Source organism: Notamacropus eugenii, chromosome 5, assembly GCF_028372415.1.
Source record: "Notamacropus eugenii isolate mMacEug1 chromosome 5, mMacEug1.pri_v2, whole genome shotgun sequence".
In the NCBI taxonomy this organism is placed as follows: domain Eukaryota; kingdom Metazoa; phylum Chordata; class Mammalia; order Diprotodontia; family Macropodidae; genus Notamacropus; species Notamacropus eugenii.
In genome coordinates, this window is record NC_092876.1 from 200113952 (window position 1) to 200139550 (window position 25599).

General features: G+C 36.5%; 1 protein-coding gene across 1 annotated transcript in view; it reads left to right on the forward strand.

Moving 5' to 3' along the window:
- Positions 1-25599, forward strand: part of B3GLCT (beta 3-glucosyltransferase) — a 121871-nt gene that overhangs the window by 70714 nt on the left and 25558 nt on the right. The window contains exons 7-10 of the mRNA XM_072611860.1: positions 6653-6789; positions 11489-11552; positions 16232-16363; positions 19689-19758. Of these exons, the coding sequence (XP_072467961.1) occupies positions 6653-6789; positions 11489-11552; positions 16232-16363; positions 19689-19758 (403 nt within the window). The remainder of the gene's footprint in view (positions 1-6652; positions 6790-11488; positions 11553-16231; positions 16364-19688; positions 19759-25599) is intronic.

A 25599-nucleotide genomic window follows, 5' to 3' on the forward strand; every position in this document is an offset into this window, starting at 1 on the left:
GGACTTATATGATACTTTTTTTTTTTAAATGTAAGGAATGTTAAAACTATATTAGCAATTTGGGAGGGTTAGACAAATGCAGTAATCCAGAGTTAGGAAATCATCTACTTTAGACATAAAGTTAAATGGACTATTTCTTTTCATGGTAGCATGGTAATTTGGTCTTTCTAGTTCCATTAACTTTATAGTTTTTACTTTTTTTTTTTTTTTGGGTGTATGTAGATATATCCTTCTTAGTAGATTAGCTTTGATTGACAGAATTAAACTAACTCCCAAGGGTTTGGAGCCAGGAAGACCTGAGTTGGAATTCCTGCAAGTCAAACACTTAACTCTGTGACCCAGGGCAAGTCACTTCACTTCTCATACTTTCACTTTCCTCATCTATAAACAGAGATAATAATAGTACCTACCTTTCATTATTAATGTGAGGATTAAAAGGAATTAATATATGTAAAGGCATTTACATACTTGAAAGCTATACAGTAGTAATAGTTAACATTCATATAGCACAGTGCTTAATGCATAGTAAGTGTTTAATAAATACTTAAGTCACTTAAGGCTTGTAAAATACTTTCCACATATTATCTCCTTTCATGTTAGCTATAACTATTGCCACCACTACCACCATTACCATCATCATCATCATCATTGTTGTTCTGTCTTTAAGCCACCACTACTCTGTGGGGATCTTTCTGGGAGGAAGCCAGAATGGGTCCAGATCAATGGGAACCTCACTGAGACCAAATTGACGTGGGCATTCTTTGGAACTGATGATGACCCAGAATTGGGTAAAGCTCCCTAGGGCATTTAAAACTTGCCTTTCGTCCCCATGCCTCTTTTCCCCAGGCTGCACACAGGAATCTAGGCATACTTAATTGGACCTAGAGAAATAGGAGGAATTTTTTTTTCCTGATTGAATTTTATAGGGTTTTACACCTTGGTTACAGAAATCTGGACAAGGAATATCTCAAGGACTAGTGATTAAGAAAGATTCATCAGCATAACAAAAATCAGCATTTTAAATCTGAAAGCTTTGAGTGGCTCAATTTATCTTTAATTATCATTCTTCTAATTTTAGTACCTTGTGCCTAGTAGTCAATCCATATGTGCTAAATTAACTTGATAATAATACCAAAGTTGGATGAGTGAGGTGTCTATTCTATTTTAAAGTTTGTTTTATTTTATTTTAATTTATGGGTTAAGATAAGCATTTCCATAGTATAGTATAATTTTAAAAAAAGATGATTGTACATGAAACTGCAAATCTATTATATACAACTTGCTATTCCCTTTATATATATAATAAAGTTATGTAAATTTCTTTTTTTTTATTCCCCTCTCCTCCATGGCTACAATTAGATACATATATATGCATATATGTATATATATATATATATATATAAATATATATTAGATATATATACACACACACACACACACACACACACACACACACATATATACATATACATACAGACGTGTGTGTGTGTGTGTAAACTCATTCTACATATACTTCTTTTTATGAGTTCTTTCTCTGGATGCAGATAATGTCTTCCTTCATATGTCCTTTATAGTTAATTTGGGTGTTTATAATAGTGAAAATGACTTAGTCACTCAAAGTTGTTCTTAAAACAATGTTGAGGTTACTGTATGCAATGTTCTCTTGGCTCTGCTCATTTTGCTCTTTCTTGTTTTGTGCAAGTCTATCCATTTTTTTCTAAGATCATTGAGATCATCATTTCTTATAGCAGAGTAGTATTCCATCACAATTAAATACTAGAGCTTCTTCAGCCATTCCCTAGCTGATAGGCATCCTCATGATTTCCACTGCTTTGCCACCACAAAGAGAGCTGCTGTAAGTATTTTAGAACATATGGGTTCTTTTCCTTTTGCCCTAATCATCTTTGGAAATAGACCTAGTAGTAATATTGTTGGGTCAGAGGGTATATGCAGTTTAATAACTCTTTGGATATAATTCAAGATTGCTCTCCAAAATGGTTGAATTAGTTCACAGTTCCACTAACGGTGAATTAGTGTCTTAATTTTTCCATATCCCCTCCAACATTTGTTGCTTTCCCCTTCAGTCATTTTGGCCAATTTGATAGGTGTAAAAGATATCTCCATTCTAATAAGAACTTCCTCAAAGAGGAAAAGAATCACCAACTTATCCATGATTTTCAGATTGGTCAAGCCAGTCAACTAGCAATTGTGAATACCATGAAGTGGTCTCATCATTTGAATTTGCCCTGCACATTTCTGTTGTGCTGGAGCCAGCTACTTTATTTTGCACACTAATAATAGTTTTGTTGTTACTGTTCAGTCATGTCCAACTGTGTCCAGCTCTACCTGACCTGGTGGCCTTTTTGTACATGGAATTTTCTTGGCAGAGATTCTTGGAGTGGTTCAGATCTCCTTGGCTCCAAGCCCGCTCTAACCATTATATCATCCACTGCACCATCTAGTTGCCCCTATAATAATAATAATGATAACTAACATTTATATAGTGCTCATTATGTGCTGAGAACTGGCCAGCCAGTTTAGTTACCTTTTGTTTAACACAACAATGATAATAATAACTAACCTTTATTTGCTTACTATGTGCTGAGTACTTACAATTATTACCTCATTTGATTCCTGCAACATTCCTAGGAGGTAGGTGCTGTTATTATCCCCATTTTATAGATAAGGAAATTGAGATAAATAGGTTAAGTGACTTGCCCAGGGTCACAGAGGGCAGATTTGAACTCATTCTTCCTGACTCTGGACCAGTGCTCTAACCACTGTGCCAGCCAACACAATTATAAGTTCTAGGCACAGTGATAGGCACTGGGAATATAGAGACAAAAATGAAATAGCCCCTGACCTCTAGAAGGTTACCTTTTATCAAGGGAGGCAATATCTGCACAATAGGTACATACCAAATAAGCATTAGGTATTTTGAAGGGAGAGGCCCCCATCTAATCTCTGTGTGCCATGAAAGATAGTCTTTCTTGTTTCATGTAGAGCATTTGTTCTGTGGTGTGCTCTCTTTGCTTGTTTTAAAAACAAAACAAATAGATGGAGCACCAAAAAAACCTTCTAAAAATCTCTCAAGTTTCTCTTTGAATGGGGAATTATAACTTTCACTTAATCTTTTTCTTTCATCTGTAGATCATTCCTTCTATTATCCATAGCTTAAACCCTGTAAGGGTTAGTGGTGACTCACCTTGCTGTTTTTTAGTGAAAAAATGAAATGATGATTTCAGAAGTTCAAGACAAGTTCATGAATATTGGAATATAAAAGAAAATCTGGTCAGGATCCTTAGCTTTTCTGAATCTCTCAAAAATTTAATGTTTTCTTTTTAAAATGACATTAAAAAGTAAGCATTCTATAGATGTAAGGCTTGTTTTTAAAACAAGGGAGATTTTTCGAAGTTCAACTCAGTCTAAAATGTTAGAAGAACAAAAAGTGAGGGGTCAAATGCTGCAGTAGAAAGCATGCAGGACTGAGAATCAAGACACCAGGATTCTTTGCTGTCCTCTGACACTCCTTCCTGTGTGATCCCCGGCAAACCACTCACCTGTCTGATCTAATTCTTCATCTGTGAAAGGAGTTGGGAAGGCTGGATAACCTTCTAGGTCCTGCCCTAGACTAAAACTTTTAGGTTCTCAGAATTTACATGGATAAAACCATAGTATGGTGATCTGATTGATTTAGTATTTTTAATATAAAGGTATATTATTTTGTATTAACAGTCCCTTTTCTCTTCATCAGTCATTTGACCTTTCTAGCAAATAAAAATGTAGCCACCATTATATGACTAGTATAAATGAAGAAAAGTAGATTCCTCCCTTCTCCCAACTTTGGTATCTTTTTCTCTTTCAGTTACCTTAAAAATTAATCCCCCAGTGCCTTCAGATGTGTTGCCTTCAACACAGTCCTCTTATATCTATATCTATATCTATATCTATATCTATATATCTAGTCTCATCCAACTACTGTCACCATCTTTATTTTCTGAAGTACCATTTTTACTTCCTCAAGGAGAACATCTAAGACCTTTATGTTAGAGTTTAAATGTTTTTAAATGTTTTAAAACTTTACTGTTCTTGATGATGAAAGATTTTATTATAAAAATCTTTGTTGTGCTCCTTCCAATTTCCTCCTTAAATGAGCCTGAGGTCCTTGAGAGCGAGGATTTTTGCCTTTCAGTACTTAGCTTAGCACAGTGCCAGGCATATAGTAGGTGCTTAATAAATGCTTACCAATTGGAACACTTACTAAATGCTCTTAGTATGATCTTTGCATAGTTGACTCTTTTCCCAAGCTTTCTCAAAACTTATTTTCTTTCTAGTGTTTCTTGCTATCAATGAACAACAATACTGTTCATAATCTTCTATTAATCCCCACCAGAGAGTCATTCTTTATTAAAAAGAAGAAAGATTTTTCTTTTTTTGAGGAAAAGAGAAATAAGAGAAAAAAAATCAGGAAAACCAATCAGTAAATAAAAAAAGTCTGACAATGTATTCTGTGTCCCCATCCATGGATACTCCCACCTCTGCAAAGGGGTATGGGGAGGTACCTCCTCCCATTTCTTCTTTGGGTCCAAGCTTGTGTTTGGTGATTATAGAAGCAATCACTTTCTGCTGTTTTGCAGTTGTTCTTTGCCTTTCTATTATTGTAGTCTTTTTTTTTTATTGTTTTCTTTGCTCTCCTTAGTTCCATATACATTACTTAATTCAAGTCTTTTCAGGCTTTTGCTATTTCTTAGATCCCAGTACTATTCCCTTATAGTCATGTACTGTGATTTATTTAGTCATTCTCCAATCATTGGGCATCTGCTTTGTTTCCAGTGCTTTATTATCACAAAAAGTGCTGCTATAAGTATTTTTGTGTAGATGAACTGTTTCTTCTTTATTAGTGACCTTCTTGGGGGTGTGATTTTGGCCACATGACTTGCTGAATTTCTGAGCACCTTTCCAGATAGTTGTTCTAATTCACAACTTCAGCTGTAATGCAATAATGGGTCTGTCTTTTCACAGCTCTTCCAATGTGGATTATTCCTGTTTTTTCTTATCTTTGCCAGTTTGCTGGATATGAGGTGAAATCATAGGGTTGTTCTGATTTCCTTATCTCTTATAAGTGACTTGGAGAATTTTGTAATTCTTTTGAGAACTGTTCAGAACCTTTAGCCACTTATCTATGGGGAAATTGACTTTTGGTCATATATATTTTTGTTAATTGTCTATAAATATATCTTGGATCCCAAACCCTTGTCACATAAATTTGATACAAAGATTTTTTCCCCCTATTTAACCCTATTCTCTTCTTACCTTAAATGCATTAATTTTGTTTGTGTAAAAGCTTTTCAATTTCATGTAATATTTTTACCTTTGAAAATTACCTCTCCCTGGTTTAGGTTAAGAATTCATCTCCTACCTGTAACTGTGAAAGGTATATGATCTGCTTCTATTCTAACATTTCAGATAATATGAAATTTATTCGTTAGGTCATATATCCATTTTTGGATTTATTGAGAATATAGCATATTTTTGTTATCATCTTCCATAACCACCTTTGTGTTGATGTCACTGAGTTATGAAATATGTGTGGATATAATTTAGAGAATTTTTTCAAATTCTTGGTACAACTTCTCAACTTCTTTTTCCTGTGTAACATATATTGATGCATAAGCTGCAGTTTCATAATGATGTTTTTGCAAATACCTGTTCTGAGTACTATAATACAAAATCACCAAGTGTCCAATGAAAACTGATCCTTGTTGCCATTGGACATGCAGTAAAACCAACTGCACCAGTTCTGTGATGTGCCTTCCATTTAGTTACAACTTTCTTCTGTCTTTTGGTTTCATTTGTGTGAATGTCACGATTGACATGATTGAGTTCCTTCTTTAAAAATTTCTTATAAGAGAGTAAATTCTCTGTTATCTACCATTGCATTAACCAATGCTTTTTGCACATCTGTAACATAAGGATGACCGACAGTGTGGCATAATAGATTTAGAGCTGGCCTCACAGTTAGGAAGACCTGGGTTCAAGTCCTACCTCTTGATACATCCTAGCCATGGTACCCTGGGCAAGTTATATAGCTTCTTCTTTCTTCAGACAACTGTTCAAGACTATGTGCTGCGGAACAATTGCTGATTTGTTTTGATATGTAGTGTTTCCTTACCTGGAGTTTTTTGTAGAAATGAAATCACAGATCTAGAACAAAAAAAAGAGAAATTGTAAGCATAATCAATGTTGATAATGATTATTTTGAGGCATAATTCAGATCCTAAAGTGATTTCTTTTTTTTTTAATTTATTTTTATTTTTATTTATTTTTAATGTTTAACAATCACTGCCATACAATTGAGATTTGTGATTTCTGAATCATCAAAGAAAGAGCAAATTACATTCAACATTGTTTTAGTGTTAAATCTATATTATTGTATCCTGTTTTTTTTGAAAATTCATAATCCATGTATGCTAATTTTCCTCAGAGTACTCTATTTGTTTACCATGTTATAAACAAAGAATATTTTAGTAGACTGTAACACGTTTTGCAAGTTCCATAATCTCTTCTCCCAGCATGTAACTATTTTTCCATGATTGATCTTGAATAAATAATGTAACATATGATTCAATGATGTCTTGCATTTTTCTTCCAGGAGTGGTTTTTAGGAAAAGCACTACATGATGAACAATCAACAATCATCCACCATTATGCCTTTGCTGAAGATCCTACAGTGTTCAAATTTCCTGACTTTTCTGCTGGCTGGGCCCTTAGTCTTCCACTCATAAACAAGTAAGAATTAAATGGGCAATTTTTTTGTACAGCAGTCCCTGACTTTATGACTTGTAGATTGACTAACAAATGGCCATTTTGCTTAAGCAAATGATTTGTATTTTTGTAGTGCTTTATGGTTTTCTGGGTTTATTTTTTTGTTCAAGTCTCTTTAATTTAAAAAAAAACTTTAATTTTTTTTTTTATTCTGAGCTTATTGATACCAGATTGCCAAAAGTATCCCAAATGCCCCCAAAGGAAATGTTTTTATTTTTCAAAGAGGAGGAAAAAAAGGGATTATATGTGAAACTCTGAATCACTAGTTCATATAACATGCTTATTTGCCCTGTGACCTCTCTGTGTCTCATTTTTTTTCCTGTATGATGAGGCTAAAAATACTTATGAGATACACCATTGAAAGCACTTTGAAGTCTGTATGAATATAAGGTAATTTAATCAGTAAACATTTATTATGTACCTACTTATATGTGAGATACTGTGTTAACATTGGAGATGCAAATTAAGAAAAAGACAGTTCCTGCCCTCAGAGAGCTTACAATCTGATGGGAGAAGACAATACACAAAATGAAACTGGAAGAATTTAGAAGGGGAGGGGATACCTGGTACAAAGCATGATGGAGAAATCTGTCGTGGAGAAATGTAAAGCAGTTTTCTTGCCAAATCAACAGAACTTTTGTAACTACCTGATAAGAAACTGAATATGATAACTTGAAAATAATATAAAATTGAACCCCCAAAATACATTTGAAATCTTTTTAAAAAATCAGAACAGTTTAATGTAATATCTTTTGAGTCTGACAGATGACTGAGGCAATCTGTAACTTAAACACAGGAAGTAACTTAAACACAAAGAATGTGTTTCTACATAGTTAGAAGAACTGAGGTTTATCCAGTGCTTTGAAGTATGCGAAGTGCTTTTCATACATTATATAGCTCCTGTGATCCTTGCAATAGCCCTGTGAGCTGGACACTAGAGCTGGCATTATTCATCATCCTAAAGATGAGAAAACTGAGACCTGTAGAGGTGAAGTAGCCATATAGTTGGGAAATGTCAGAAGCTGGATTTGAACTCTGAGTCTAGCACTTCGTCTGCATCTCCCCCATCTAGGTAGATGCAGAAACATGTAGCTGACCTGTCCAAGAGTCCAGAGATAAAACCGGGCACCTTTTCTTTTTTGTCCAGAGTTAGTGTCACAGGATCATAGATTTAGAACTGAAAGGGAGGACTAGATGGCATCTGGGGTCCCTTCCAGCTCTAATCTGTGGACCTTTGATCCAATCTCTTCATTTTGTAGATGAGGAAACAGGCCTGGAAAGAGGCTGAATCCCAAAGAAGTTAACTGATTTGCCCAAGGTACAGAGGGAACAATCTGGGATTTGAACCCAGGGCCTGTGACTCCAAATCCAGGCTTTTTTCCAGTGTACTGTACTACCTCTAACCAGCCAGCTGCTTCTTGGCTTCAGGGTGCTGTGACGGGGGGCTTACCTTGGGCCCTTCTCACTTGTGGTAGTGTCTAAAGAAGAGTCGTTTTCATAGTAACTACTGGGGTCAAAAATTCCTGGGCATACAGTGATAACCATGATATCACTTCCTTTCCTCTCCCAGTTCTTCCCATTCTCATCCCCATGACTGAGGGAAGACAAAAATAATCATTTTTCTAGTATCTACTATATACTGTTTTCTAGTATGTACTACGTACCAGACACTGTGCCAAATGCTTAACAAATATCATCTCATTTGATCTTCATAATGAACCTGTGAGGTAGGTACTATTTTATCTATAGTTGAAGAAACAGAGGCAGACAGAGGTGAAGTGACTTGTCTAGAGTCATACAGCTGTTAAGTGTCTGAGGCAGGATTTGAACTCAGGTCTTTCTGACTCCAGGACCAGCACTCTGTCTCCACTCTACTATCCAGCTGCCTCTAAAACCTAAGCTAGTAGACTGGACATGATCAATTCATCCTAGTACTCGATAAACTTTTCTTGCTTACTTATGTTAAAGGGGCACAAGGCACCTCATTGAAAAATCTCTGGTTTGAGCTTTGCTAGTGCTGATTGTCAAAAGGACTACTTTTGGAGCTAAGTGGCTACTCTGTAAGGGTCTTATCAGATTTCAAAGGCCCTTGGCATAGAGTCCAAATTTCAGAATATTCTTTGATATATATTAAATATATTTGGGAGGACCATCTTCAAGTAGATTAGACTTGATTTGGATTTTATTCCAACACTTGGCAAAAAATATTTCTGGGTTCATATGTTTAGGAATGGATTAGGGTTGTCATCAGTATGATTTATAGAAATGTAGATTTTGAGAAATGATAAACTTGATGACTTTAGAAAAACATGGACAGACTTATGAAATAATAGAGAATGAAATGAGCATAACCAAGAGAACATTGTATATAGTAACAACAATATTGTTTTAAGAACTACTTTGAGTGCCCAAGTCATTTTGACTATTATACGTACTCAAATTAACTACAAAGTATATATGAAAGAAGATGCTATCTGCATTCGGAGAAAGAACTAATTAATAAAAGTATATAGAGAATTATTTATACACACACACACACACATATATATATATGTATATATACACATAATGTATATGTGTGTGTATCTAATGTACGTGTGTGTGTTCCCCATCTTTAGGGTGGGGAAGGGGAAGGGGGAAGAAAAAAAAGAAAATTGCTTGATAATTTTATTATCTATTTTAAAAGAATAGCAAGTTGTACATGGTAGATTTGCATTTTCATTTGTAATGATCTTTTTTTATTATATGATGTTATAGAAATGCTTGTTTTATTCCATAAATTAAAAATTAGATAAATTAAAATTTAAAAAAGAGAAAGACTGTGGGAGTATGGTTATTGTGTAGATATAGCAATATATATCTATAGATATATTGGGTGTATATATATACATACATGTAGGGTAGATATAGCAAAGACTCACATCTTTTGACACTTCCTGCCAGTAGTTTCAACATCATTATTGTCAATTCCCAACTTCCAAATGATTTGTGATTCTAGAATTCTATTTGTAAGTCAGTTGTTTGGAATTCTGTAACTTTTTTTCCCCACAGAAACAATGTCATAAATAGTCCCAGCCTAGCACACAAAAATATATGATTGCTAATGGAGGTGAACTGTATATAGTAATGTACTGAAGAGATTATCCTGAGAAGCAGCATGTTGTAGTGGACGGAGGGCTGGGCTTGAAGCCAAGAACACCTAGAGTCAAGTCTTTCCTCTGACACACAAAGGTTATGTAACCGTGGGAAAATTACTTCTTAATCTTTTAGTGCTCTAGGCCAGAGGTATCAAACATGGCCCTTGGCCTCATACCCTCTCTCCCAGGTTAAAATGTGATCAGGAAATATTTTTAAAATAAGCAAAGATGCAATAAGCCATAAATAACATTTCATTTGAAAACTAAGTCATATGAGGTTTGCAGGGCTCCTTTAATATGAATTAGTGGATGCTGGTTCTGTTTGGGTTTGAAGCCCTCATTCTAGGCAACTGTTAAGGGGCAGGCCTAAAGCTGGCATCCTGTTCCTGTTAGTTCATATTCAGTGTTGGAATGCAATGTAATACTTGCCAATCATTGAACAATTAACAAAAGAAGATTTACTTTGCCCACACAGCACGGATATGCAACAAAGATATGATAGCACTTACATTCCCTGGACATGGCCACCACCTCCTTAAGGAGATCTGTCTGAACAACAGTGAATAGTGAGTGACTGGTGAGGTCTCCAGAAATCTGCCAACTCAGATGTCACATGAGTTGGACAAAATATAAATTGTGATCAGTTTTCCTTGTCTCTATCTACCATACGTTTAGAATCAAGCTTGAAAAAAATATCTTTTGACCAAACACAAGGCAAAGATGTAATAAACAAAAATTTTGGTAGAATTTTAAAAATTTGCTGCTGTATTTACACCTTGAGATATTATTTGATAGTTGTGAGTAAAAGACATTTAAAAAGTTTACTATGACTTCTCGTAGATGAAGCCAGTGGTATGCACTACTATTAAAATAACTGGATATCAAAACAAGATTTCTTCTACTTTCTGAGACTCATAAAAGAGATCAATGTTTCTACAGTCCAGTTCATTATATGAACCTCAGCTTGGAATCAAGGAAAACACTTCAAAGAAAAGCAATTTTTACCCCACTGGTCTCCCAAACAAACTAAGAAAAAGCTTGTTTTGGAGTTATCAAAAATAGTAAAGGGAAATTTCAACCTTTACCCTTTTTGTCTTCCTTTTCTTGTCCTGTTTTCTTTTTTCTATAATTCAGTAGAAGTATATTCAGGTTGAAATAGGACCTCATTGTATTATCTTTCAAAGGTTCCTGTATGTCTCTGTATAAGTGATAAAGTAATCTTCATTTTAAAGGCTGGAATTTTGAAGTGTTTAAAATTCAGCATTTGTGCCACAAAATAGTTGGCATTCTTATTTTTTTTGGCATTCTTATGATAATAAATAAATCATAAATGTTTTCATTCACTCAGCATCCTTACAGTGTGATTTTGCTTTATTCTTTATTAAATTTTTTTAGTAATAATGAAAAGTTCTGCATAATCTTATTTAAACTTTAGAAAAATCCCAGTGATGTCTTCCCCCTCTTTTTCGTTCGGTTTTGTTTTTGTTTCTTGATAGAAAGTAAATTTAATTGCCTTCATTTTCTAGGCTTACCAAGAGGTTGAAAAGTGAGTCCTTAAAATCTGACTTTACAATCGATTTAAAACATGAGGTAAGTCACATTCCATTGGGTTGAATGTTGGAGTAACCAAATCTGAAGTATTTTGATACTGGAAAAATTATGTTTCCAATAGTATGCTTTTCCTCATAAGCAGTCAATCCTCAGTGTAGATCAATCCAGTTCTGAGGTTTCAAAACTGTGGATTTCATCACAAAAACATGTGGTGAAAGTGCTTCTACTTAGTCCTCATCCTTCTTGACATCTCTGCGGTTTTTGACCCCACCCTACCTCACCTACCCCATCTCTTTTCCTTGGCTTTCTGTAAAGCTCTCCCTTGTTTCTGCTCCTGTCTGTCTACTCACTTCTCAGTTCTCCTTTCTAGGTCATCCTCCTCTTTCTGTCTAATATTTAAGACATTCTCCAGGGTATGCCCTGAACCTGTTTCAACTCCTGTAGGTTCAATTATCATCTCTATGCAAATGACTTCCCCAAATTCTTATTCAACCCTAATCTCTTTCATGAATGCCTGTCCCATAATATTGACTACTTGGACAATTTGTAAGAATATCAAACTCAACCAGTCCAAAATGGAACATACTGTATTTCCCCTCAAGTTGATCTCTTCTCTGCACTTGGCCATTCTGTTCATGGCATCACCATCCCTGCAGCCCCATCCTTTGAGTGGGGTACTCCCACTTGGGGCCATCATTTCAGGAGGTGACCATGACATCCATTCTCACTTCTCTCCTGGATCTGCTCCTGATCATTCTACTTTGCCCCAATGCCGGCCCCCTTCCACTCCATCACCCTTCTCAGGTACCTCACAATAGTTCTAGAGTTTTTGCAAGGATGATGTGATACTGTCTCCCCCTATTATATATATATATATATGTATATATATATATATATAAAATATCCTATTATATTTGGGGGGCATCTAGGTGGTACAGTGGATAGAGTGCCAAGCCTGGAGTCAGGAAGACTCATTTTCCTGCACTCAAATCTGGCCTTAGACACTTACTAGCTGTGTGACCCTGAGCAAGTCCCTTAAAAACTGTTTGCTTCAGTTTTCTCATTTGTAAAAGGAGCTGTAAAAGGAATTGGCAAACCATTGCAGTATCTCTGTCAAGAAAACCCCAAATGAGGTCACATAGAGTCAGATACGACTGAGAAAACAGCAAATTATACTTGAGAACAGGGACTGTTTTACTTTGCTTGTATTTCCATCACATGTTACAGTGCCTGGAACATAAAAAGAAGTTAATAAATGTTTTTTGTCTATCTATCTATCTTTCTAGTTACTCAAATTTATAACCTCACAGTGGTCTTTGATTCTTCTTCCCCTTCTCTTAAACTCCATATCTAGCAAATGGTTATCATATCTTTTCTACCTCGATGTCTCCTGCATCCATCCCCTTCTCTCTACTCCATTTTAAGCTTTCGCCTTGCCTGGACTATTGAAGCAGATCCCTTGTTGGTCATCTTGCCTCTTCTCTCTCCCCTTCTAGTTTGCTTCACACGGCTATCAAAATGGTATTACTAAAACACAGATCTGACCACTTCAATCTCTTCCTCAAAACTCTTCCATAGCTTCCTGTTAATTCTAGAATAAACTAGAAAGTCCTCCACCTGCCATTTACAGTTTGGCTCCCAACTGCCTTTCTGGTCCTAGCTTATCTTGCTCTAGTTCGCCTAGTGTCTGTTCCACTCAAATTGGTTTGCCAGCTAGCCATTCTTCATGTGTAATATTCCACTTTCCAGCTCCATTCATTTGTTAGAATGCCCAGCCCTGAGAAGGACTCTTCTCATGCCTCTGCCTCAGAGAATCCCATAGGGTGACAGTTGCTTGGTTCAGAGATGTCTGTAGTCTTGTCTAGTCATGCCTTGGACTTATATGTGAATCTCTCCTTTTGTTCTTATCTGGGCCATGGAAAACAGGATCTAACCAAACAACTGAAGACAGTTAATATGAGGCAATTTAGGGGGAAGGAGAAAGGGAAGAAAAAAGCATTTATTAAATATCTGCCATGTGCCAGGCACTATGCTCAACACTTCACAAATACCGTCTCACACGATCCTTACAACAACCCTGTGAGATAAGAGCTATTATCATCTCCTTTTTATAGTTGAGAAAACTGAGTCAGTCTAAGGGAAAGTGACTTGACTAGGGTCACACAGTAAGTGAGGTAGAATTTGAACTCTGATCTTCCTGACTCCAGGTTTAACATTCTTTCCATTGTGCCACCTTGCAGAAATTTAGGATAATTCCACCTTACGTTCCCTAACCCTGTGGTGTGTACTGGCCATTTCTCCTAAGCTAATTAGTAGTGAATAGCTCAGGGAGCAAAGGGTGTCTTTTTGTAATTTTGATCTAAGTGCCGAGTGACCAGATATCCCTGAGATAGGTGTAGAGCCCATCATTAAACATTCAGTACTTCACATCTTTCTGATTGTATATTAAATCCTGCCCAAGAGAGGCTTGTGTTTCATTTTTACTGAGCTCACCCACATGATCTTGGACTTCTGGCAGGTTTTAGGTTATTGCTCATTCAGCATTTTGTTTTACCTGCTGTGTGGGTCACCTTAAGGCAGACTGTTAATTATAATCCTCAGTGCACATACTATGGCAGAGGTGGAAAGAATCTCAGAAGTCATTTAACCATACCGGAAGAGGAAGTCAGGCTGATGCAGTGGAAAGAAGACAGGACTTGGACCCAGAGGATCTAGGTTTAAATCTTGGCTTTTGGGCAAGTCACTCCACTTTTCTAATCCTCATCTGTAAAATGAAAGGATTGGATTAGATGACCTCTAATATTGAGGATCAGATGAGGTAATATTTGTAAGAAACACTTTGCACAGTGACTGGCACATAGTAGGCACTATATAAAAATGCTTATCCCCTCCTTTTCCCTAACAAGTCCCTTCCAACTCTAAAACTATAAACACTCTACATCAGAGGCATCAAGCACATACTGCAATATTCCCTAGTGCAGCTGGACCAGATTAAAATGCCTCACACTGTTACCCCCATTCCTGCACTGATTCAGTCAGCTAGCTGGCACAGTGGATAGAGCATTGTACCTGGAGTCAGGAAGACCTGAGTTCAAATCTAGCTTCAGATACTTATTAGCCATGTGACCCTGGGCAAGTTGTTTAACCTTTCTCAATTTCCTCCTCTGCAAAATGGGCATAATGATAGTATCCACAGCACAGAGTGATTGAGAGGATAAAATGAGAATATTTTTTAAAAACTCAGCAAACTTAAAAGCTCCACATAAATTTTAGGGCAGGTGCAGTGGATGAACACCAGATCTGAAGTCAGGAAGATCTGAGTTCAAATTTGGCCTCAGACACTTACTAGCTGTGGGACCCTGGGAAAGTCACTTAACCCTGTTTGCCTCAGTTTTCTCATCTGTAAAATGAGCTGGAAAAGAAAATGGCAAATCACTCTAATATCTTTGCCAAAAAAGCCCCAAATGGAGTCACAGAGTCAGATATGACTAAAAAAATGGCTGCACATAAAGGCTATTATTGTTGAATCCAGCTGTGTGGCATAACATTTGTACCCAGAAAATTTTCATGTGAGTTAGATTTTGCTGTTTTTCTAACTTGTTCATCAAAGTCAGGGGAACACTCAGGGTGTTCCATTAGAAACTTTCCTCCATATTACTATCTATCCATTAATTGCTGCTTTTTTAGCTCCGGTATGATTCAATCAATTCTGAAGCCACGCTTTATTTCTCTGCCTTGTACACAAGTATATCACGAGAAACTTAGTAAAATGCTGCAGTGAAACCCAACTGTACTCTATGTGCTGGTCACATTCCCCCTAATCTGTTTAGTGACAGTCAAGAAAAGGCAGGATGTTAATTTGGCATGAGCCAGCTGCCCCTGAAGACCCATGTTGTATCTTACTGGGTACTGACTCCCTTTCTAAGGGTTGCCAATCTCTCCCTTTAAGATTATGCTCTTCAAGACTTTTGCCAGCAATCAAAGTCAAGCCTACTGGCCTCTAATTTGAAGGACTCACTTTATCTTTTTTGAAAAATGTGGATGACAGTTTCAGGCTCTGGTCTTTGAACACTTATCTCATTCATTATCCTAATATTTTTCAAACACCTGCAACAGTGACTCAATAGCTATGCCTGCATGTTTTTTTTTCTTAATGTCTTAGGAAAAAGTTTGTCCTGACTGGTGACCTGATCTCATGAAGGGCAGCTAGGTACTTTTTTTTTTTTTTTTACCATTTCCTTGATTATTTTTAGTTTCATTTTTGTTATATAGTCCCTAATTTCAAAGATTTTTTTCCTTAGTGAAGAAAATGGAAGTAAAATAAGTGTTGACCATGGTGGTAGGAGGGAACATGAGTCATTCTGATGGCAAAGAATGGAGGCTCCCTGTGAATGCATTTTTCTTTTAAAGATAGAGCTGTTCAGGTATAGATATCAGGTTTTTTGGTAATGTGGGTGAGGCTAATGATTTTCTTGTATATTCCCCTACAGTATCTTGATGGGAATTTTACTGTTTTACAAAATTCATGTGTCCACTTGAGAATCCTTTAGTACTCAGAATATTGGTTCATCTATATGACTTATAACCACAATGTAATGAATATTTCTCTAATGATTATGAGACCAATCTCAAGATAATTGTTGCTTTATGTCCTTTCTTAATTTGCATGTTATTTATTATTTTCCTGTAGTCATTGTCAATCATCTCTTTTACATCAGATCGCTCTCTACATTTGGGACAAAGGCAATGGACCCCATCTTACTCCAGTGCCTGAGTTTTGTACAGATGATGTGTGGTCTCCTAAGGCTACCAATTGTGCCACAATGTTTCATACTTTTCTACCACTTTGTGTGAGTACCATAGGTAAAATTTCTTTATGTACCAAATTTATATAGTGTGCTTCATGCTATCTTGGAGCCTTTTACAATACTATGGATTCAGTGAGTCCTGGTAATTATTCACTGACAGAGGACAAATAAGCAGATTCTGTGTCAAATCATTAATGTCAAATAAAATTTACTGAGCACTTGTTATGAGTCGTAGTGGGAAGGACACTGAATTTGGAGTCAGAAGATTTCAAGGTGAGCCCTGGATTTGCTACTTAGGAGCTGCATGACCTTGAGCTGCATGAACTTGCTTGCATTAAGCAAGTCACTTAATTTCTCTGAGCCTCAGTTTCCCCATCTATAAAATGAGGATATTTCTTGTACTGCTACATTTGTGAAAAAACTTTTTGTAAACCTTAACACACTAAATAAGTGTAAGTTATTATTGTTATTATCAAATGAAATACCATATTCAGTTTAGGTATTTATTAAGTACTTCCTGTACACGAAAGGCTTTGAATGTAGAGAACTTTACTCAGTGGACAATAAGTAGCTGGAGAAGAGCTTTGGATTAGAATGACATGATCAGATCTAAGAATAAAGAAGATAAATCTGTAAGCAGAGTGAAAGCTCAATTGTATATGGAAAGAGTAGATGTGGGAATTATGAATAGTAACTTGTATTCCTGTCACCATATAAAAGATATTATTATTATTATCATTGTAGAGAGACAGCATGGCAGAGTAGATAGAGTGGTGGGCTTGGGATCAGGAAAATTAGAGATCCAATCTGTCCTCTGAAATCTAGCAGCCATGGGACCCTGAAAAATTTGCTGAACTTAGGGTTCAGATGCCTTAGGGTTTTGCTACTAAATAGTAGACGGGCTGTGATCCTTATTTGAAAAGTTCCTACACCAGGAGTTCCCCATGCTGACAAAGTCCCAAATTCTTTGTGTTAGTGATGGCTTATTAACAGAAGAGCTAAGGAGGTATTTTATATCACAGAGAAAAGCTGTGATGCCTGTCCTTCCCATCTTTCCATCTAGAAGGAAGAAAATGCAAACATACACCTTAGGCACATTTAACACCTCAATGCATGTGCACCATGAATACTGTATCATTGCTAATTAAGGAGAGCACTTGGGCTTATGTGTTTTTCATGACATCAAGCATTTCATTAACTATAGTAGGACCTGGTGACTTACTGAAGACTGTCATTCTTAAAGGAGAAAAAAAATCACTGATAGAGCATGTGTCTTGCCGGCAAACTCAGACTCTCTGCAATAAAATCAAATGTACTCAAAACAGGATTCCATATTTGAGAGTGGAAAAGACCTTAAGATGTTAGGTAGAATAGAATGACGAACTTGGAGCCAGGAAGACATGAGTTTAAAATCTCCCTCAGACATTAACTACATGTCCTAGGGCAAGTCATTTAACCTCTTTTTGCCTCAGTTTCCTCATGTGTAAAATGAGGATAATAATAATGCCCACCTTGGAGGTGTGGAGGAAAATTATACACTCTATGTTATAGGCACAAGCCTATCAAAAACAACTATTAATTTAAGATTATTCTAAATGTAAGCATATTTTTTGCCTAGCAAGAAAAATGTCCAAACTGACACTCATGTCATTCCCTTGGACATCCCTCTAACACAAGTAATTTTGAAGTCTCAATTTACAGGATCTTGAATAAGGAATACTTACCAGTCAAGACTGAACAAAGGTTATCTAGAGTTCTGGTAACATTTCAGTTAACAGTGTGCTTTACCAAATGGAACAGTAGTCATTTAAGTTTTGACAAAACCGTGGAGAATAATTTCTTTTTTTTCCTTTTTTTGGTGAGGCAGTTGAGATTAAGTGACTTGCCCAGGGTTACACAACTAGTAAGGAGAATAATTTCCTAAAACCATTCATTTCTCTTTGACTACTATCCCAAAGATCCTCTTTCCAACTGGCCAAAGGTGAACCCAAACATATATATATATATATATATACATACACGTGTGTGTGTGTGTGTGTGTGTGTGTGTGTGTGTGTGTGTATTTCTATTAGCTGAAGTAATCAAAGAGGCTTCTTCCTTCTCTTAGGTCAAGACTTCTTAGCCTGGAGTCTACAGATAAATTTCATTTAAGAGAAGTTGAAGTGAATGTGGATGGAAAATAATTATCTTTAAGCTTTAACTGAAATTTAATGTTTCCTTTACTAATTTAAACACTCTGAGAGAAAGTCTTCACTAGACTTTGAAGGGATACAGTCCATAAAAGAATGCATGGTCCAAAGAAGGATCACTCACCTAATCCCTTCTGGACATAGGAAAGAGGCTCCTACTCTTCCATGGATCACTCATTGATCTTTGGCAGGTGGATGGTTAAGTGGATAGTGCTGGACCTGGAGTCAAGAAGACTCATTTTCCTGAGTTCAAATCTAGGCTCAGATACTTATTAGCTATCTGACCCTGGGCAAGTCACTTAACCATAATTGCCTCAGTTTACTCACAGTAAAATGAGCTGGAGAAGGAAATGGCAAACTCTAAGACTGAAAATGACTGAGCAACAACCTTACTCAGCTGATCAGAAAGAAGAGAACATGAGATTGTTTTGGAATTGATAGCTAAAGAAAGGTGGATGATGTTTCTCATGGTTGTCCAAAGGCTTCATACTAGAGTCATTTCACAAATGAATTCTTAATATTTCTAAATGAGAAGACAAGGGCAGGTAGATTGGTGTCTGTTTCCCCTTAGAGTTATTATGAAGACCAAATGAGATAATGTAGATAAAGCATTTTGCAAAATTTAAAGCACTGTCTAAATGTTAGATGCTATTATCATAATCATGATCACAATCACCTTGTCCCAACCACACGTCTGTAAGAGAGGAAGAAATGGGGGCCTCCAGAGGGATGAAGTGAATTCTTAAAGATTTCATAGCAAGCTTGAGTAGAGGTGGAACAAGAGCTCTTCTGACTCTTGACCTTGTCTGTTTTCTCCTGTGACATCCTAACTGCTCTAACATTCCCAGCTACAGTTTAAACAAACCTATTAATTTTATTGACAATAGACATGTAAATATGATCCTAATTAAAACACATTCTAGTGAATGTTCCCTGTTTCTAGGCATTCTCCATTCTGTTCAGTAAAAATTAGAAAAGAACTACTTTGATTGTTATTAGAAAGAAGTCCTCCATTCTTTGCCTAAATTTAACTGGAGACTAGGATTAGGCCCATTGTTATAAAAAAGCCACTTTGATGAGCTTTAGGATACCTGATGCTTGATTTTAAAATGCCCATGTTTAAATAAATACTTCAAGTTATAAATGCATGAGATTTCTTTTTTCTTATTGCTTCATAGGGAAATCCAGTGAATGAGATGGCTGTTTTTGTTGCTGTAAAAACATGCAAGAAGTTTCATGATGACAGAAGTATGTTCTGAATCATTCATTTTTATTGTTTTTTTAAATGTGCTCTTGATTTTATAAGGGCATAAGCACAAGAATTAGACAAGAACAAAGGGGAAACCAGCAAAATCTGTATTAAACAGTATTTCTCATTTTGACAGGTAAACTAGAAGGGTTAAGCTTTATGAATATGAATTTATGTGAAATCGAAATATGAATTCACAACTCCTTCAAATGCCTGTTAAAACCCCATTTTTATTCATAAACTGGAAAGTTTAGAGAATACCTGTCTTGGGACAGTATGTCAGAAATATTTAATTTGAACTGTATGAAACCTTTGAATCTCCCTGAAGTCTTGGTGGTTTACTAGAATAATTGATCATGTTATGTGTTGCTTGCGAAAAGTTTAGAATATGAAAATAAAGTGGGTCCGCTGAGAATTTTGAAGACTGTCCCTGATCTATCCTCCTCCCAGATTCATTGTACATTCTTCCAAAGAAAACATTTATAACTGTGCTACTCATAAGTGAAACAGTGATTTAAAAAAATGAGAAAAGAAGATGCTTTATAAAGCAGGAGAGCCCTATTAAGTAAGCCACAACTTTGGGGAAGTACAGATTTTTTGTTGTATTGCTGAGGAGCGCTCTTGACATGGGCAGCATGGCATAATGGCAAGAATGTGAAGAGCATTGGACTTGGAACCAAGTAAGTAGGGTTCTAGTCCTAGTTCTGCTGTTTACTATCTGTGTGACGTTGGACAAGTTGCTTAACCTCTCTGTAAAATGAGAGGCCTGGATTAGATGGCCTCAAAGGTCCCTTTTGGCTCTAAACCCACAATCCTATCCTTCCTTGGAGATGAGGCTTTTCCTAATCTATCCCCATCCTCAGTTTGTCATGCCCTGAAAATGACCTTGTATTATTTTGTTTATGCTTATATGTATACATGTTGCCTCCACCCAGAGAATGCAAGCTCCATGAGGGCAGGGACTATTGAATTTTTGTCTTTGTCTTTGTATTTCCAGTGCCTGGCACATAGTAGGTACTTAATAATATTGACTGATTAATCTTCTTCTGAGCATGCAAAGCAACAGGATAATAATGACAGCTCTCATTGATGTAGCATATGAGTGTGTGTAGATTATATAGATTATCTCATTGGATCCTCAAGATAATACTGTGAAGTAGGTGCAGTTACCATCCTCCACTGAAGAGATGAAGGAACTGAGGTTCAGATAAGTGAAGTGACTAGCCCAGGGTCACACAGCTGGTCCATATCAGAGGCAGGCTCTAACCCCAGGTCTTTTTGAATCTGAGTCCAGCACTCTATGTTAACCTCCAGCTGAATTAGAAATGAGAAATACTGACTACTAAATCAGGCTTTCTCATCCTTCATTACAATAGACTCCTCTTTTTATATTATGCTGTCTGTCTGAATGCCTGGCCAATCAAGGTCTGGGCAGAATAACAGGTGTTCTGAACATTAAATGACTGAGTGCCATGGCCTTTCTTGAAGCCTCATGCCTCCTACCCCTGCCAAGTCTGTACCTTGCTCTACAAAGCCAGGCTCAGGGGATAGCTTTTTACCATACTCAAGTTTCCTTCAGAACCCTAACTGTTGATAAAAAAGAACCCAAGATAAGTCTTAGAGTAGCAAAATGAAGATGATTCCCACTGTCTGTCACAATATGCAGTATTTTGTTGGCAGGCTATCAGAGTGTCACACCTCATTGGGGAGCCATAAAAGCAATTAAAACATCATTAATATGAACTTTTAAAGAAGAAGATTCCAAATGTTTCCTCCTGGAAGCTAAGATGGGCACATGACAGTATCTTGCACACACACACATACTGTTGCCTTCCTTTGTCTAATTAAGCATCATCTGAAATTTCTGGATGACTGGATAAAGAGAACAAGAAATGAGTTAATACAGCTTGGAGTTAGATGGCATTTTGTGAGTGGAATACTGAAATATGAAAGGCACGCACCCTATTTCATAAAACCCAAAAATAACCTCACCTACTATTGTGGATTTAGCCTGAAGATCATTTTATTTTTTTAAAAAATGGTTATTAAATAAAAGAATATAAAAGCAGGAAGGGTGTCACAGCATGGAAAGAAGATTAGCATGGGAATCAGGAGGCCTGGGTTCTGGTCCTGCTTCTGCCACTGACATGCTTTGTGACCCAGTACAAGTCCCTGAATTTCTCTGAACCTCAGACATGTCATTTATAAAGTGAATGCTCTGGCCTAATGCTAACTTCTAGCTTTAATAATGCTTAATGCTGTGACTATGGGAACTGAACAGACAAACAAACACTTCAGCTCCTAAAGCAGTCAAATGTATTGATTTCTTTTAACTGTTTCACTCCAGTCGCAGAGGAAGGTGAAGATTTGTGACTGTTTTGAAACCTGGCTGATTCTCTGTTGCAAGACTCATTTGAATGTGATGTATTTGTTAAAAGAGAGATTCTGAGAGAATTTCTAAGTTTCCTGTGATCCTTGAGTTATGCTAGGAGAATCTCAAGAGCTTTGGACTTTCCTGTCCTTTACTATCTGGGTGGGAGAGTTGCCATGTGTTCTTCATAAAGGCCATGAGCTGTTGCCATGGAGAACAAAGAGAAAACCACTGTGGCACAGTGGAAAAGCTGCTGGCTTTAGAGTCATGGGGCCTGGCTTCACATGTGCCTCTGTCACTAGTGACCTCTATCACTTTGGACAAATGATTTCATCTCTCTCTGTCTCCATTTCCTTGTCTACAAAATGAGGAGGTTGCATTAGATAGCCTCCGAGGTTATTTCCAGCTCCAAGTCTAGAATGCTATGGGAAACATGATAGTGTAGTACAAAGCAGTGCAATATGCATTCAGGTGCACATCTAATGCCATTTAATGGTGTTCATGAAGGGGACATACTCTCTTGAAGATCAGGTATTTAGAAAACCAGCATTTAGAAACTTATAAAAGCCAACTTTTTATTTTCTCTTTTAATAAGGAAATGATGAAATCAAAATCCACAAATAACCCCCAAATACAATTTTAGCTTGGCTCTTTTCTCTTGCCATATAGTTTGCTGGATGTTATTAATTATTAATGGGTCAGTAGGTGGCACAATGGATAGAGTGCTGGGCTTGGAGTCAGGAAATCTTCCTGAGTTTCAAACTGGCCTCAGATACTTACTAGCTGTGTGGCTCTGGGCAAGTCACTTGACCCTGTTTGTCTCAGTTTCCTCATCTATAAAATGAGCTTGGAGAAGGGAATGGCAAATCATGTTACTGTATTTGCCAAGAAAAGCCAAATGGGGTCACAAAGAGTCAGACACTACTGAAATGACTGAACAAATTAATTATTAGTAAGAAGGAGCTACAAATAAGCAGCATGCTAAATTGGAAAGAGGACAAGCTCTAGAGTGAGAGGATTTGGGTTTATATCCTATCTCCATTGCTTACTACCTGTGTGACCATGGGTAAGTCACTTACACTCCTTAGACCTCAGTTTCCTTATTTGTATACTGGTTGGTTTGGATTAGGTGGCCCCCTGAAGTCCTTTTCCAGCTCTGATTTTATACTCCTAAGCAGAAAAATTGGGTCTTGAGGATCTTCTTTTTTCTGCCCTTGCATATACTCTGATGGAGATGTTGATAAACCCAGAGAAGGTCTAGATGCAGTGGAGAGAGGAAACTAAAAATGATCAATCCCTCTCCTTCACTGAACATTAGAGGAGTAGGTACAGGATTATATATAGCAATTTGCTTACTTATGGTTATTATTCTTCATGATTATTGTATTGCCACTATTACATGTTAAATAATATTAATATGATAATAATAACTGGCATTTATATAGTTCTTCAAGGTGTGCAAGGGACTTCACAAATATCATCTCATGTGATCCTCACAGCAGCTCTGGGAGGAGAATGCTGTAATTTATCTCCATTTTATGAATCAGGAAACTGAGACAGACAGATTGAGTGACTTGCCCAAGGTCACACAGCTAGTAAGTGTCTGGTTTGAACTTCTGACTTCCAGCTCAATTTACTCTGCCCCCTAATCATAGAAGCACTGGTGTACTCTTTCAATACACGTTTTTCTGGCAATAAAATTATCATTAGTGATTGTATAAAATATTAACAGCTGCTAAGGATAGGCTGAACTGCTTTCAAGAAAATTTCATTCTTGCCTTTAATGTATTTGGCACAAATGGACATGGATGGAACAGAAAATGACGTAAGTAGAATTAATTTTTTACTTATTGAGGTAAACTAGCAATAAAGGAGGAAGACTAATGGTCAAAAGAAAAATGTTATGGTTATTCTCTACTAATACAAAGGAAAGTGTAACAGCTTGATGGAACTAGCCTTTTTGAACTCTATATCTGTGATACTCTGTGACTGTACTTGAAACATCACATTGTTATCGACACATACTTTGCAAGTTAGTTTAGACCATCCATATCTACTCCATCTACACAGCAGCATTTTTATTAAGATCTCAGGATTTTAAAAACAGACTTTGAAAACTTGTAAGGGTAAGAAGTAACATTAAATGCTGCAAAACACTTTTTAAATAAGGAAAAGCACTTGGGTTTTGATTCAACTTGATCCATGCTCTTGGGTCATATGTTTTTCATTGTGTAATGGGAGCTGTGAGAAAATTTTAAGAATCTTCTGTACCTTGCATTTGTTATGAAGATCATGTGCATGTCTCAAGTATCTGGTAGCAGCCGCTGTTGTTGCTCATTAAATGGTGGATTGTGATATGCCATCCTCCTGCTATCTCCCATCTAATTAAAGAGGCAAAATTGCTACTTATTCAGCCTTCAGTTCCTTTTCACAGCTTCTTGATTTCTTAAAAAAAAAAACAAAAACAACAACTTGGTTCTCTTTTAGATTAGAAAAAGGTAGGTAGCTTTACTGCTGTGATTTTGCATCAGAGAATAAAATCCACATCAATTTACTGAGACAAACATTAGGATTTTCCTCTACCTAGTTTTCTCTCTTTGATTGAACAATCTAATGGGTAGGCAGGTAATGAAGAGTGTAGTGTGTGGGTCTTAAATAGGTATATAAGTAAAACTTGGGCTATAAGGAATCAGGTGGAAGACAATTTCCTTGTTAGAAGAAGTAATTAGATTAATAATTGTGGATGAAAGCTAATTCTTGAGTACTCCCCATGGATTCTGAAGTGATTGAGGATACAGATTAATTGGAGATGTCACTTTCACTCAGTGAGGTAGAATGATTTTAGTCACTTCCATGAAATTTTTCTTTTTAATGTGGAGTTATAACTCACATTTGATGTGTGTTCTTGTGTAATATACACATATGTGTATATACATACATATTTATACACACGCACATATATACATATTTCTACATATACCATATGTACACATATGTGTGTATATAGATGTATGTACATACATACATGCATACATATATATATGCCTTCTTGTGGTTCTGAATCTGTCCCATAGAGAAAATACCAATCATATTTTTAAGTGGGCAAGTAAACATAATGAGACCCAACATCATATGTAAGTAAAGTATTAATAATACCTTCCTCAATAAGCGCAAAGGCTGTCATTTGATTACAAGGCAGCTTTATAGCACTTCTTAGGATTATTTTCATTCTTGGCTTAAGTCGTCTTCTCAGTGAAGCATACAAGGATAAATATGTATGTTGCTCACTTCAGGGTAATGTTGTATTTCTTTGGTTAAGGAGCCTCTAAATCCATATAGAAGTAGTTTATACAGCTGAGATTTTTCATAATAGAAGTATTTTTAACTTTCCTTTGCTTTTACTTTCAATTATTTTGTTATTAACTAATTTTGAGGAGACACTCTTTGTTAATTTGGTACCTTGATGTGT